Genomic DNA, 15,944 nt, shown 5'->3' on the forward strand with positions numbered 1-15,944 from the left:
CATGACATTAAAATCAAAGTTTTGTAGCTTTGTTTGTGTTAGCTTTGAGGCTTAGCTATACAGTATGCTAACATACTCCTACAAATTGACCAAACAAATTTGAGCAGATTTACTACCTGGAAAATTGCACCAAATACTAATTTCTCATCTTGCCAAAGGGGGTGTGTTTAAATCTTTTTTAAAAAGCCTGAATGAGAATGTGTCTGTTTTTAAATGCGAATATTAATATGGGAAAAGCTAAAGCGGTATTACTGTAATGTAGAGGTAAGCAATCATACAATGAGGATAAAAACACACCAATAGTGGGAAGTTCAGAGTTCATCTACTGTAAATACAGAATTTAGCAATGCAATGATGAAACAGGAAGATCTCATTTTAACTTTCTAAGTTTGAATGAAACGAGAGATCATTAACTTAAGAGTAAACAGACTGTTATGTCATGTTTAATTATTTGCCATAGAGTACTTAAGCAGTTCTCCCATTCTGTTGGTTAGTCTTTTACCCATAAGCCCCACCAACCAACCCCAGGCCATGCATTCAACTACTGTCTAGTTTTGTAACACTGATCCAAGCCAGATGCAAATCTGTACAAGGATCTCAACAGCCTTCAAGAGATACAGTATATGGTCTAAAGCATGTAGCTGTATAACTTTACAACAGCAACACTGCTTTAACAAACAATCAAAACAGCAAGGCTTATTTGACATCAAAACAAAAAAATTTAAAATGCTGTCTGATCGCTCTCGCAGTACTTTGATGTCATACACAGAACAGTCTGTGCAGTGTTACTTCAAGTCAAACACATTTTGTGTTTTATTAGGAGATGCACAACAGTTCTTCTGTGGCTTTATAGGTAATATTTTCACTTACACAATTTAGCAAAATCAGACAATATTGTGTCTAATATAAACCACAATATTAACTTCTCATTATTGAATTGTTGTAAATAAATATCACATTTGGAACTGGTCAGTGCTAAAAAAAAATGCTTGGAAATCACTTCATGTAGCCCTACAAGAGTGATTACTGATAAACTGTCTGAAAAAAAGACACCCACTGACTTTCAAAGCTGCTAACGACTTTCAACTTTGAGGATCTTGATAGAAATGTAGTGGAGTGAAAAGTACAATATTTGTCTTTCAAATGTAGTGAAGTTAAAGTCACAATTTTCCAGAAAAAATAATACTCAAGTAAAGTACAGATACTCAAAAAGTGTACTTAAGTACAATACTCAAGTAAATGTACTTAGTTACTGTTCGCCTCTGCATTACAGACACTTTAAATGGGCTTGTGCACATCTGGGGTGTCCAATAGGTCTTTCGCAAAAGGCAATGCTAGTAGATCGCACATCATTTAAAGGGTTAGTTCACCCAAAAATGAAAATTAGTCCATGTTTTACTCACCCTCTAAGCATCGTAGGTGTATATTTTTCTTTTTTTAATGGGGTTATATGATGCGATTTCAAGTTTTCCTTTTTCTTTGGAGTGTTACATAATGTACAGTATTTGAAAAATAATGTGTATTTTGAACATTAAAGCATGTCAACATATTCTGTTCCACCAAATACACAAAATAATGATCTTTAAAAAAGCATCATATGACCCCTTTAAACGAATCAAGTCGGAGTTATATTAAAAAATGTTCCTTGCTCTTTCAAGCTGCATGGGCGGGTGTTTTTGTTCAACAGTCCAAAAGTAGTCAAATAAAGTGCATCCATCCATATTAAAACTTGCCTCATATGGCTCTGGGGGGTGAATAAAGGCCTTCTGTAGTGAATCGATGCGTTTTTGTAAGAAAAATATCATATCAATATCAATATTTGTTGCGCGGCACCGCCCTGCTCGCTTCCTAGAATCCTAGACACAGTGTAAGGTATGCCTATTTATTTATCTATTGTGGTAATTTGCAGGTCGTGTCAAAAAGTTGTTAGTCTAGATAAAGTTAGTCTTGTGTAAGATAATTTTCTTCCAAATAGGGGTGTGCGATATTGACAAAAAATAATATCTCGATATGTTCTAGGATTTTATCAATAATGACAACGACTTAAGGTAATTAAGCTGACTCCTAAGGTTTTTGATATTCTTCATATTCTGTGTGATTTCCAATAAGTTTAAACTGATTTTTACATATTATGAGCATTTTTACCTTTATAAAGCCATTTTTTCTAAAAGTGTCCATTATCTTTTGAGTCAAAGTCTTACAAACAGTGAATTAGAATAATAAGACATTTGGCCTGTTACCAAGCAGATGAAATTAACAAAGAAGCTGCATCTGTGGCATTTATATGTATTTACTCACTGTTTAATGCAGGACATGCCTGCAATTAACCTGCAATTACAAATGCATCAATAATGTTTTGATATATTAAACGTAAAACGTTGAATACTGATATTTGAAGTTATTTAAATAATAAATGATACTTTGAATGTGAAATTCAAACCTCCAATAGGTGGCAGCAAGTGACTGTTAATAAGTGAGTCATTGCGAATGAAACGAATCTTTAAACGGTTGATTCATTCAGGAACGAATCACCGTCATGTTGCTCAGAGACGCAAAAGAGTGCTGTTGGCTGTGTTTGGAATTATTTTTGTTGGCGAAATAGCACAAAAAACGTAAGTCTCTTAATTAACTTGTTTATTGAACTGTTGTAAAAAATATATATATATTTGTAATCATGGTAATATTTGGAGTAAAACGGCACTCTATTGATCAACTATATGAAGTTGTAAATGTATACATTTTCTGCCCACATGTCTTGAATTTGTGATCATTCTAAATGCATTTTAATAGACTGAATCATGCAGTGAAGTACGCACTCTAAATGCGTACGAGCACTAATCTAGACTTCACGTAATGTAGGCCTATGCGTGCACTCTGTAGGGGTGTTTTGAATGGTTTTTGCAAAATACTCGATAATGTCAAATCGCACATTGTTAAAACAACCATTACGATATTATCGCAGACAATATATATCGCACGGCCTTACTTCCAAATGCGATAAATTGTGAGCTTCTGGTAGGCTACGATATTTGGACATTTACAATCTGGCAACACTGTAGTGCCTTTTACATGAAAACCTGTTGGCATTCAACAGGCTTACTCTTTTTATCAGCATGAGCCAGGTCTTATACTTAAGTCATAACATTTTGTTTAGTTATAAAACATGTAGCCTAGTCATATTTTATACTACAAGAAAAAAAGAAAAAGTTAAAGTAAATTAAAGTAGCAATTATCTAAGTCTAAGTAATAATAATTTTGATTACACAATAATGGCAATATATACTGTAAACAGAACAATCAGACATGCCCTTTACTCGATTAAACTTGGCCCTTTATTTTAAGTTGCTTTATAGTTTTATTGATTGATTGCCAATTAAGATTAATACACCACATAGATGATTTATAAATAGCTGTAGTATTTCCCTGCTGAAAACAAAAACCCTGTTTAAACCAACCTAAGCTGGTTTGCTGGTTTAAGCTGGTCTTAGCCAGTTTAAAATATCCTCTAGCCCAACCATCTGAAAAAAATGGCCAAATTGAACAAACAGATCAACCTGACCAGTTTTATGTTCTGAATTAATTCTGATTTTATTAATGCAAAGTCATCACAAAATAATGAGGGATTCCTGTTGACATTATCCAATCCCCACTTTATGAAAGGTGAAGTAAATTCTACACTGTACATAAGATACTGTATGTCATATTACAATCATCAAAATTGTGATAAAATGTATAATTATTTCACTATGCAAAAATCTTGTTGATGTTAATGGTCTTTGTACAAAACATATTTTCATATTTTCTGTTAACTTTACAGTAAAAATGAATACACTGTCTTATAGAAGCATTAAAATTACACTGAATGTATAAAAATACTATTACAAAAAGGTTTGCAGTAATTTTCACAACAGGTACAAATCATACAGACTCTTTTATAGTCCCATACAAAAAAAAAAAAGACTATATAAAATACCAGAAGAGAACACACCTTTGAATACATCAATAATTAATAGAATAAACTAAACAAATGAAACTTTCTCACTTTCCATTCAAACACAGGTTGATTGAAGGCGAAATCTGGGCAAAAGTTCATCCCACCTCCTGAATTACTCCTCAAACCTCTTTAGTGGTTTCCTATGGGGGGAAAACAGTTCAAAAGTCACACATTTTATTTGCTTTTAGGTCCATGAAGACCCAGCCAAACAAAACAGACGTCAGGAAGGAAAGTTTCAGCATGGTATGTTAGGGAAAATGCACATCCCATCACATCCAAAGTAGTGCCCTTTAAGCAGTACATGATGGTTTCGACCATTACACTCAGTCCCAACCTGATGTTTATTGAGTTCGGCCACTCGCCGAGTCCACTCCTCCTCCGTCATCTCCTGATCATTTCCCTCCATTTCCTCAAGTGCAGGTAACTTATTTGAACCTGTAAAGAGAGAAAAAAAATCTAATTTCATCCAGCTTTGCTCTCCAAATCCCAGCCTCAACCCCAGTTGCAGAAAAAACAGCAGCAATATCCCAGGTTTTAGCTCACCATCACAAATAACAGCAGTGCAGACCCAGTTCCCGCAGGCACAAACGCAGCGGTTACATTCCATCTGAGTCTCAGCACCATCCTCGTACGTCTCGTCCTCTAAGGCACACTCTAAAAGCATGTAACAGCACTCAATACATATATTATTCAGGCTATATGTTCATACACAGGTCTATAGATGTATTATACTAGAAAGTGGAGCGAGTGGTTGTAGATCTTACTCCTCTCTGGAGGATTGAATCCAGGCCTGAGGCAGTTCAAGAACTCATCAAAGCTCAGTTTCCAGTCGGCATTCTCATCAGACAGCTCAATGAGGGCATCCACACACAGACTCCTGCAGAACACACAGTCACCACTGCCTTTAATATTTTATTGCATTTTTCAGTGCAATATTTTTCTTCATTAAAATCATTTTCATGGACACAATCATCCAAAATTGCTACTGGAATAACTAGTTACCATTTAAAATAAAATTCTCAGCATTATTTTAGTTTCATATAATAGCTCTCTGTGGTTCTCTTTCCTGGTAAAGGACATTACAGAATGTACAATGTACACTAATGTTTAAAAGATTGGGATCAGGAAGATTTTAAAATATTTTTGCAAACAGTGATGGCAAAGCAGAATTCAGAGCAGTCTTCAGTATCACATGATCCTAATATGTGACCCTGGACCACAAAACCAATCTTAAGTCGCTGGGGTATATTTGTAGCAATAGACAAAAATACATTGTATGGGTCAAAATTATTGATTTTTCTTTTATGCCAAAAATCATTAGGATATTAAGTAAAGATCATGTTCCATGAAGATATTTTGTAAATGTCCTACTGTAAATATATCAAAACTTAATTTTTGATTAGTAATATGCATTGCTAAGAACTTCATTTGGACAACTTTAAAAGCGATTTTCTCAATATTTTAATTTTTTTGCACTCTCAGATTCCAGATTTTCAAATAGTTGTATCTCGGCCAAATATTGGTCTTGGCCTCAGAAAAATCAAGGGTCAGAAAAATTTACCGTTTATGCCTGGTTTTGTGGTCCAGGGTCACATATGCGAATTTGCTGCTCATTTCCATTATTTCTATCAATTTTGAAAGCAGTTGTGCTGCTTAATTAATTTTTGTTGAAACTGCGATACTTTCTTAATGAATACGAAGTTCAAAATAGCAGCGTTTATTTGAAATGGGGATCTTTTGTAACCATATAAATGTCTTTACTATCACTTTTGATCAATTTCATGCATCCTTGCTGAATAAAAGTATACTTTTTTTTTTTTTTTTTTTTAAATCATACTACCCTCAAACTTTTGAACAGCAGTATAACAGTGGTTTGGAATAAGATTGCATGTCTGCTTTCTAGCCGTCAAGGGATTTGATCATTCACAAAATTATAAGAATAAACTCCAATTATTTTTCCTCGCTATTAAGCGTTCTACATTCAATCCTAATTCAATTCAAATTCCAAAGCATTACAATGCCTATGAAATATCTCACAGAGGGAGCTTACAAAGGAAAAAGGACTTCCATGTTAAAATGTGTTACAGATTGGACAGTAATGGACTATGTACTGAAATATTGTGTTAAACAGCCAAGCAATTCTGCATTTGTATTACAACCTACAAACTGTGTTACATATATACATTGGCCATTGAACACCCTCATCTGTAGATATCAGTATCAGCACTGACCTTTTGAAGAACTCGTATCGGTCGGAAGACCACTGGAACAGTCACAACAGTGAATCTCATGGGGTCTTTATCAGATTTACTAAATGATGGATTTTGTGCCCATTTTTATTGACCAAAATAAAAATACAACTTAAATGCTGAATGCACAAAGTAAAAACAAGCTGTATATGATACCAATATCTTGTTTTGTCTTGTGAGATTAAATTGTAAGCTACTGAAAGACTTGCTTTGTGCTTCGGTCAGAGGACAGTGAGGTCATAATCATTATGTTTTATAGACTAGCCCAGAGATATATTGGTTATCAAAAAGATTTTCAGAATCTTCAGATAGAAATTATCAGAAGCGGCTGTAAAGAAGAACTGATAAAAGTATTGACACAGATATATACTATGCCGAGTATTAAGAAAGTGTTCAGGTTAATAAACCTCACAACTGTAAACGGTCTCTATCTACAAATGACACACTTTCATCAGTTCATCTGATTTGTGCAGGTCAAATGATTTATAAAAATAAATTAAAAAAAACATGACTGTGAGTCATATAAGATGGAGATAAACCAACAAGGGCAAGAGGACATTATACACTTGATAGAGTATGCCTATTATGAACATTATATATTTGAATGAATGTGAGATTTTTTTAAAGATGTATTATTAAACTAAACTAAAATGAAGGTACACGTTTTCCACCGTAAAAGCCATTTATCCCCAAAAATATGTTTAAAATGATCTATACTCACATGGGACTTAATGAAAAACTAACTAATGAAAAATATTACTTACTTTATTTTGGCTACCAAAATCAAATGTGACCCTGGACCACAAAACCAGTCATAAGGGTCCATTTTTTGAAATTGAGATTTATACATCATTTGAAAGCTGAATAAATAAGCTTTCCATTGATGTATGGTTTGATAGGATAGGACAATATTTGGTCTGGAATCTGGAATCTGAGGGTGCAAAAAAATCTAAATACTGAGAAAATCGCCTTTAAAGTTGTCCAAATGAAGTTCTTAGCAATGCATATTACTAATCAAAAATTAAGTTTTGATATATTTACGGTAGGAAATTTACAAAATATCTTCATGGAACATGATCTTTACTTAATGTCCTAATAATTTTGTGCATAAAAGAAAAATAGATCATTTTGACCCATACAATGTATTTTTGGCTATTGCTAAAAATATACCCAAGCGACTTAAGACTGGTTTTGTGGTCCAGGGTCACAAATCGGCATATTATAGCACGATTTCTTAAGCATTATGCAACATTATGCAAGCATTATGACCTGAGTAGGCGGTTGTTCTCCTCCTCAGCATAAGGAGACGTGACATTTATTGCAGTGTCATTATGTTGAATGAACTTCAAGAATTCTGTTGAATCCAGCTGAGCATCTCCATTATCATAGTTCTGTTGAAACACGAACAGCATTAAATAAACGTGTGAGACACACCGGCATTTCTGAAGACGAATACATTGTGTTCAATGAATCAATATGTTGATGCACACACACACACACACACACACACATACAAACCTGGAAGTATTTGAGGAGGACATCTGAGAAGTTGGATCCTTTAGAAAACCAGCCGTCAGGCTCCGCCTCAGACTGCAGCCATTCAATCACACGACTCCTCAACTCATTGCGGTCCGTAAGGTAACAAACAACTAAATAATTTAAAAAAACAGGACAAATAGGCCCAACATGTTACAATTGCACTATACATCTGAAAACTAAGTAACTTTATGCCTTTTCAAAACATATTGACCACCATCTTTGGCCCAGTCAGACTCCATTGGAATAGATAAAGATTAAAATGAAAATATAATCCTTTGTTTTCAATCACTATCTACTATATTAGTAATTTTAAGTCCTATATCACATATTTCATTCAGTCCAAACAAAACTGTATTGAATGTTATATGGTAGACTCTAACAATAAAAAGGCATAATTCCACATTTTTAATAAAATATTGAATGATACTCAGTTCTCAACCTAAAAGATGTGTTTACTTACTTGGGCTGTTGGTGACTTTTTCCAATGTTTTCTCTAAACGAGAAGAGACAGAAACCAGGTCAGTGAGTTTCATCAACAACTGAAAACAGGAGATGCTTTTTCTTCTTGCATATTTATGTATTCAAATGTGGCCAATTGTAGTGACATTTCTGAAAGGAAATGGCTGCAATTATTTAAATTCCTAGGCAACAATGACATTTCCTATTAACATCTATGATAGTGGTTTGTGGTGAAGCATCTACACATACTCATCATTGAAATGGAAAGGTCTGTTATGTGTATTGTAGTATTCCATGAATGCAACTATGTTATGCTATGTGAACACTAGCTATTAAAGAAAACACTATAAACCTGTTAAATGGAGAGCACATACACACTTACCTTCACAATGTCCATCATGGGCAACCTGAACTTTGAGTCCGGTGAGACAGGCATCACGATGCAGCTCACAGTGATTACGGTACGTCTTCCCATTACTACCACAAACTGGACGCTTATGGGGTTTACATTGCTGATCAAGACACAGACACACAGTGAAATAAGTGTACATTCAAGATATCCATGTTATTTATTTCAGTTGTTCTCAACTAGTGGATGTTGAATCAAAGAAAATGGATCACGGGTCTGTTATAACAGAAAATGACAAAAAAGATTATGACAATTAACTATGTGCATATTTGGATAGCAAATAAATAAATAAACTTTTAAAATGTTAAAAAGTAAAAACTCATTTCATGTTTAGTTGTTTAAAGGCTGTGTGTCCAATACAATTCACCTGTTATTTTAATATTAACTCAAACTAATAACCGACAATATCTGATCCAATGTTTGTTGCAGGATGGTAAGTTACAATTCTGTTGTTATTTATAAATTTAAGTGTGTGTGTGTGTGTGTGTGTGTGTGTGTGTTTGCGTGTGTGCGTGCGCGTGCGTGTGTGTGTGTGTGTGTGTGTGTGTGTGTGTGTACAAAATTAAGCAATTTTTTCCTCCAAAGTTGAAGCGAAAATCTGATATGGCAATAATCTTAAATAAAACAACAGCCAATTCAAATATGCTGCATGATATGGTTTCAAAAAGTATGGACTGTGTGTGTGTGCGTGCGTGTGTGTGTGTGTGTTTTCCTGTCATGTTTTAATGTTATTTATTTTCCATATTGTTTGGATGTTGCAGTTCGTGGTTTTTTTTTTTTAATTGTCTGATTTGAAGGACATTTTTGTTTACTTGTGTATGGTAAAATATTTTGGTAAGCTACTTGTTGGGTCACCACTTAATGGCCAAAAATGAAAAACCTAGTCTAGCCATGTAAAACACCTAGTTTGTTTATAAAACAGTAAGGGGCAAATGTGGGCGATAATGCCACAGTGGGAAACAGGGTTGCCAATTATCTGGTTCTACTTGTAAACTGTTCCTGCAGGTTTGTTGGTTACTTTATTTATTTAACATTAAAGTTGAAATTTTAACATATTGCATAAATAATGTTTAACTGAAATGCTTGCATTGAAAAACTTATTCTGTATTATGTATGTATATATTTTTCCAGAGAAAGAAGTAACAGAGTAAAGCTATTTTGTCAGGAAAGGGCTTTTATGAACTCCTATGAGCTCCTTTATAAAAACTATTACTACTACTATACATTATTTTTCGAGATCAAGGGTAAAATACAGGTGCATCTCAATAAATTAGAATGTCGTGGAAAAGTTCATTTATTTCAGTAATTCAACTCAAATTGTGAAACTCGTGTATTAAATAAATTCAGTGCACACAGACTGAAGTAGTTTAAGTCTTTGGTTCTTTTAATTGTGATGATTTTGGCTCACATTTAACAAAAGGTATGGGAGTGGCTTTTAGAGTTATGGTAGTTGGTTCAATTGATCATTGGTCTACTTTAGTACTAGTTTTGTAAAGCAGATCTGGTGGGAAAGGCAGCATGTGTTTTTTGTTTTGTTTTCTCGGAGTCCCGGTGAATGTGTGGCTGAATACAATAATGACTCACCTCAATACACAGACAGCTTGGTTCTCCTTTCTCTGTCACAGCACATTCTCTCCCAGCTCCACAAAACACATTGGCACAAACTTTACTTTTACTCCTTACCTCCTGCACAAAACACAGAGAAACAAAGAGTTGGCCTACAGTATTGTCACAACGCTGTCAAACAGCGTATACAGGATCTTTTCGATTTGACAGTGACATTTAGTGTTGTGCTTTGGCTCAAACTAGTGGTGAAGAGGGGAAACTCCTCAGAAATGATAGCGGTTATAATATAGGTTTATGCTGAAGGGCCTATAGTTTTAGTACTTTTTATTACTTAGTTTTAAAGTAATAGTTCATGTAGTCCAAATACTAAACGCCAAACACTAACTAATCCCATTTTTATCGGTAAAGACAAACCTGCGTATTTTAGATGTAACCACAAGATGGCAGGCTATGATACATTATATAAAAATGCACTGGTTCACGTCTAACAAAACCTGAGGCTGAACTGTGTACTAAAATGACAATCAAGTTGCTGTTTTCTTTATTTGGTAACATCCAAATAACAAATGATCCAATTACACAGACCCTAGTCGTACAAAAGTGCACTTTATGTACTCTTGTCCACCATGTTTGTAAAAATAAACAGAACTTGCTCATTCACTCTCTTCAGACAGGTCCTGCCCTTTTGTTGTGCCTTCTGATTGGTGCAGACTGAAGTGAAAGCCGCCCTGACACAGCTCCAGATGGGAGCAAGACCTGTTGTTCTTTGCCATCTAATAAAGAGGGTGAGTAACAAAGAGTCTGACCATGACAATACACCAGCACATGCTGTCACTCACACATAAAAGCAGCACCACACAACTGCAAGACAGATGGCACCCCCCCCCCCCCCCCCCCCCACACACACACATACAAACCAACTGCAACATCTGTGTATCCTAATGTGTTCTGATCCTTCTACAGGAAAATCATTTGTACTAGTATACTATCGAAAAATCATTTTTAAGCAGCAGTCGTTTTTGAGCTACCTCTTTGCAGTCTTTCACCTCTGTCAATGTTTTATTTTATTGTTTAATTTATTTCATTTTATTTAAAGTGCAACCAAAAAAGACCAAAATAGATCACTGGTAATATTCTTATAATATAATATAATATAATATAATATAATATAATATAATTAATATCATATCATATCATATCATATCATATCATATCATATAATATGTAACCCTGGACCACAAAACCAGTCATAAGAGTCAATTTTTTGAAAGTGAGATTTATACATCATCTGAAAGCTAAATCGATAAGCTTTCCATTGATGTATGGTTTGTTAGGATAGGACAATATTTGGCCGAGATACAACTATTTGGGAAAAAAATCAAAATATTGAGAAAATTGCCTTTAATGTTGTCCAAATGAAGTTCCTCTTCAGGAACTCGAGCTGCGTCGGAGAACGCTTTAGGAATGCCTTCTATGACCACGCTCTGAATCACATGTGAAATCAGTCCAATAGCTGGGCGAGACGTCACGGGCAGGTGACGTCATGACCAGGAAGCTATAAAAGCATGTGCGGCGGAGCCATCATCAGCTTTCTGTCATTCAGCAAAGCGCTCTGTGTGTGTCAGTCAAAACTCTTTGTTTGTGGGTCCTATTTATTGTTGTCTGTCAAAAAAAGTGCAGCTATAAGCTCCACTATGTCTAAAGCTCACATTAAGACAAAGCATGCAAAGGGCGAGAGCAAGCCATGTTATAGATTGCGTTCCTCCCTGCCCACGCTACATCACGGGTGGGGATACACACAGTCTGTGCGTGGTTTGTTTGGGAGTGGAGCACGCAGAGTCTGCTCTCGAGGGGGCTGGCTGCCCGCATTGCGAGCGTCTCCCACTGCGTACGCTTCACTACTTAAAGAGCTAGACCTGCTTAAAGAGCTAGATGAGGGCGAGGAGCTTAACTCTGATAACATAACTCTCTCAACGCCACACAAGGACACCGCCCGCGCCATTGGACGGTCCATGGCAGCTATGGTGGCAGCAGAGAGGCATTTGTGGTTGACCCTGTCTGATATGAAAGAGAAAGACACGGTCTTCCTCTTCGACGCCCCGCTTGTGCCTTCTGGCCTGTTCGGCGACGCCGTCAATTCCGTCGTTGACAGGTACCAGGAGGCTCGTAAACAGGTGGCGGCGTTTCAGCCGGTTCCTCCCTCGCCGCATCTCAGCTCTGGGGGCTGCTGGGCGGGAGCAGTCCCCTCCGCGTACCAGCTCCTCGTATAGGGAGGCTCAGAAAAAGAGGGTCGGGGGCTTCGAAGCCTAGGCCGGATCGACCAAAAAAGTCCTGACTATTCTGGCTCAGGACTGGTGAGGGCAGGCCCTTCTGGGGAAGAGAGGTTCACACTGCATTACACGGTGCCCATCTCCCCCCAGTGCCCTCAGGAGATCATTCTGCCAACCCTGCCGGTGTTCCAGGGTGCAGCGGTCTCCAGCGAGCGTTTCTTTCAGTTACCGCCCGGCAACGTAGCGGTGCTGAGAGTGCTGATTCCCTTAGTAGATTATTTAGCAGCGTGGAAGCTACTGCCAAATGTGTCTCAATGGGTCCTGCGTACTGTAGAAAGAGGCTACAGAATCCAGTTCGGTTCTCCTCCGCCTCGATTCAACAGGGTCACCCCCACTCTGGAGGGTCCCGAGCAGGCTCTGGTATAAGAACAAGAAGTAGTTACTCTCTTAAAGAAGGAGGCCATCGAGGTGGTCCCTCCGCATGAGAGTCCGGGTTCTACAGCGGTACTTCATTGTTCTGAAGAAGGATAGAGGGTTGCGTCCTATCTTAGATCTGCGTCAGTTGAACCGCTCAGTCATGCGATTGAAGTTCAGAATGCTCACGCTCAAACAAGTCGTGTCTCAGATCAGGTCCGAGGACTGGTTTGTCACGATCGATCTAAAAGACGCATTCTTCCATGTCTCCCTCCTTCCTCATCACAGGAAGTTCCTGAGGTTCGTTTTTGGGGGCAAAGCTTACCAATATCGTGTTCTTCCTTTCGGCCTTGCACTCTCACCCCGCACTTTCACGAAGTGTGTGGATGCTGCTCTGGCTCCATTGTGACTCCAGGGCATCCACATACTCAACTACATCGACGATTGGTTGATATTAGCTCATTCAGAGCAGGTAGCGGTTCGACATCGAGATATCGTTCTCGCTCACATGAGAGAGTTGGGGTTAAGACTAAACGCCAAGACGAGTGTGCTTTCTCCATTACAGAGGACCACCTATCTGGGCATGGTGTGGGATTCAACCACGATGCAGGCACGTTTGTCCCCTGCATGGATCGAGTCGATCCTCACTGCAGTCAAGAGAGTGAAAGAAGGCCAGTCACTCACTGTCAAGCAGTTTCAAAGACTGCTGGGTCTGATGGCAGCTGCGTCCAACGTGATTACTCTTGACCTGCTGTACATGAGACCCCTACAGTGGTGGCTCAAGACCAGGGGGTTCTCCACAAGGGGAAACCCGTTTTGCATGCTCAAGATCACGTGGAGATGCCTACGTGCCTTAGACATGTGGAGGAAACCTTGTCGCCGCGTCCCTCACCGGTTGGGGTGCGGTCATGAGTGGCCACCCTGCCTGCGGTCTGTGGAGTGGTCGCCATCTGACGTGGCATATCAATTGTCTGGAGATGCTGGCCATGTTTCGAGCACTGAAACACTTTCTCCCAGACCTAAGAGGTCACCATGTGTTGGTGCGCACCGACAACACAGCGGTGGTCTCTTACATCAACCACCAGGGAGGTCTGCGTTCGCACCCCTTGTACAAGCTGGCGCACCAGATCCTTGTGTGGTCCCAGGGGAAACTCCTCTCGCTGAGAGCAGTTCACATTCCTGGGCATCTCAATATGGGAGCAGACATCCTGTCGAGGCAGGGGCCGAGGCCCGGGGAATGGAGGCTTCACCCCGAGGTGGTGAAGCAGATATCGAGAGTTTTTGGCCAGGCTCTGGTGGACCTGTTTGCGACTCAGATGACATTGCACTGTCCCCTCTGGTTCTCTCTGATTCATCCAGCTCCACTGGGGCTGCTCCCGGGAGTTCTGGAGAGAGTGCGCCGGGACGGAGTCCGTCTACTGTTAGTAGCCCCGTTCTGGCTTGGCTGAGTATGGTTCTCGGACCTGATTTCCCTTCTCAATGGCTCTCCATGGGAGATTCCCATCAGGAGGGACCTCCTCTCACAAGCGGAGGGCACGATATTTCACCCCCGCCCGGAGCTGTGGAAGTGGAGACACCCCCGGTTACACGTTTCCTCCACGGTGCGCTGAGGCTTTTCATGTGTCTTCATTGAGGAGAGGATTGAGTTTGGCCACTCCGACATAAAGCCCAGATCGGTGGAGTGTAGCAGTGATATTTGTCCTTCTCTAGATTTCTCCCATCTGCATATACGATCATGGAGCTCAACTAGAGTGACCATCATGGTCTTGGTCACCACTCTAACCAAGAACCTTTTCCATCAATTGCTCAGTTTGGCCAGGAGGCCAGCTTTAGGAAGAGTCCTGGCTGTTTCAAACTTCTTCCATTAAGGGTAACAGAGACTACATGCTTCTGTGATCCTTCAATGAAGCAGATTTTTTTCTGAAATCTTCCACTGATGTGTGGCTTGACACAAACCTGTTTCTGAGCTCTACAGGCAGTTTTTTTTTACCTCAGGACTTGGTTTTTGCTCTGATATGCATTATCAGCTGTTAGACCTTTTATTAAGATGTGTGTGCATGTCCAAATCATACCCATTCAATTGAATTTGCCACAGGTTAACCTCACTCAAAGTGTAGTAACATCTATAAACAATTTGAATGCTCCTGAGCTAAATTTCAACTGTCCCAGATATGAATACTTATGCAATGGAATCATTTCAGTTTTTTATTTTTAATAAATTTGCAAAGATATTAAAAACCTGTTTTTTGCTTTACCATTATGGTGCATGGAGTGTAGATTGATGTGGGGAAAAAAGTAATTTAAAACAGTTTAGCATAAGGCAGCAACTTAACAAAATGTGAAAAAAAAACTAAGGGGTATGAATATTTTCGCATGGCACTGTATATATATTCCAAGAGATATTCTTTCTCTATTCTATTATATATTCTGGCATAGCATAGCATAGCACATTGTACATGACATATATACTGTATGTTTAGTGAAAGAGTGGCAAATGGAGCATTATCTTTTCAAAACGCCCAGAGGAGGTACTCACCAGTGCAAGTGCTTACTTGTTGGCTCAGGACAGACTACATCTGTGTACAGAATGTCCAGGAAGATGCAGTACATGTATAATTGGATACATGTCGACATACAGCCTGGAGACATCTGTCCATCTCTACATGCCCTGTGACCCCTCAACTCTGACCTTTAACTTCTCACTGGGAAGACTGTGGGACACAATAGAATGGTATCTCAAGGAAGTGAGAAAAAGGGATTATGATTTAAGGGGATCATGTAGGGTGGAGCAGCACAATGTGAGCTGGCAGATGCTTCTCTCTCTCTATCAAATGGGAATGTGTGCACGTGCAATGAATATTTCACATAAAATGTGCATTGGGTACCAGTAATATGATCTCACGTGGGGAATGTGTCAGAGTTTTCCAGTGGTGTGTGTGTGTGTGTGTGTGTGTGTGTGTGTGTGTGTGTGTGTGTGTGTGTGTGTGTGTGTGTGTGTGTGTGTGTTATCGCGAGGTAGTGTGGGGGAGCATAAGGTGTGTCTT

At 38.6% G+C, this 15,944-nt stretch overlaps 1 protein-coding gene across 1 annotated transcript in view; it reads right to left on the reverse strand.

Moving 5' to 3' along the window:
- Positions 1 to 3,943: 3,943 nt before the first annotated feature.
- fstl1a (follistatin-like 1a) overlaps positions 3,944 to 15,944 on the reverse strand; it is a 15,593-nt gene continuing 3,592 nt past the window's right edge. The window contains exons 3-11 of the mRNA XM_016251993.1: positions 10,235 to 10,336; positions 8,624 to 8,753; positions 8,243 to 8,275; positions 7,762 to 7,892; positions 7,513 to 7,634; positions 4,759 to 4,871; positions 4,538 to 4,648; positions 4,329 to 4,429; positions 3,944 to 4,134 (exon numbers count right to left, since the gene is read on the reverse strand). Of these exons, the coding sequence (XP_016107479.1) occupies positions 4,114 to 4,134; positions 4,329 to 4,429; positions 4,538 to 4,648; positions 4,759 to 4,871; positions 7,513 to 7,634; positions 7,762 to 7,892; positions 8,243 to 8,275; positions 8,624 to 8,753; positions 10,235 to 10,336 (864 nt within the window). The 3' untranslated portion in view covers positions 3,944 to 4,113. The remainder of the gene's footprint in view (positions 4,135 to 4,328; positions 4,430 to 4,537; positions 4,649 to 4,758; positions 4,872 to 7,512; positions 7,635 to 7,761; positions 7,893 to 8,242; positions 8,276 to 8,623; positions 8,754 to 10,234; positions 10,337 to 15,944) is intronic.

This window comes from Sinocyclocheilus grahami, unplaced genomic scaffold (assembly GCF_001515645.1).
Source record: "Sinocyclocheilus grahami isolate Dianchi unplaced genomic scaffold, SAMN03320097.WGS_v1.1 scaffold1081.1, whole genome shotgun sequence".
Classification (NCBI taxonomy): Eukaryota; Metazoa; Chordata; class Actinopteri; order Cypriniformes; family Cyprinidae; genus Sinocyclocheilus; species Sinocyclocheilus grahami.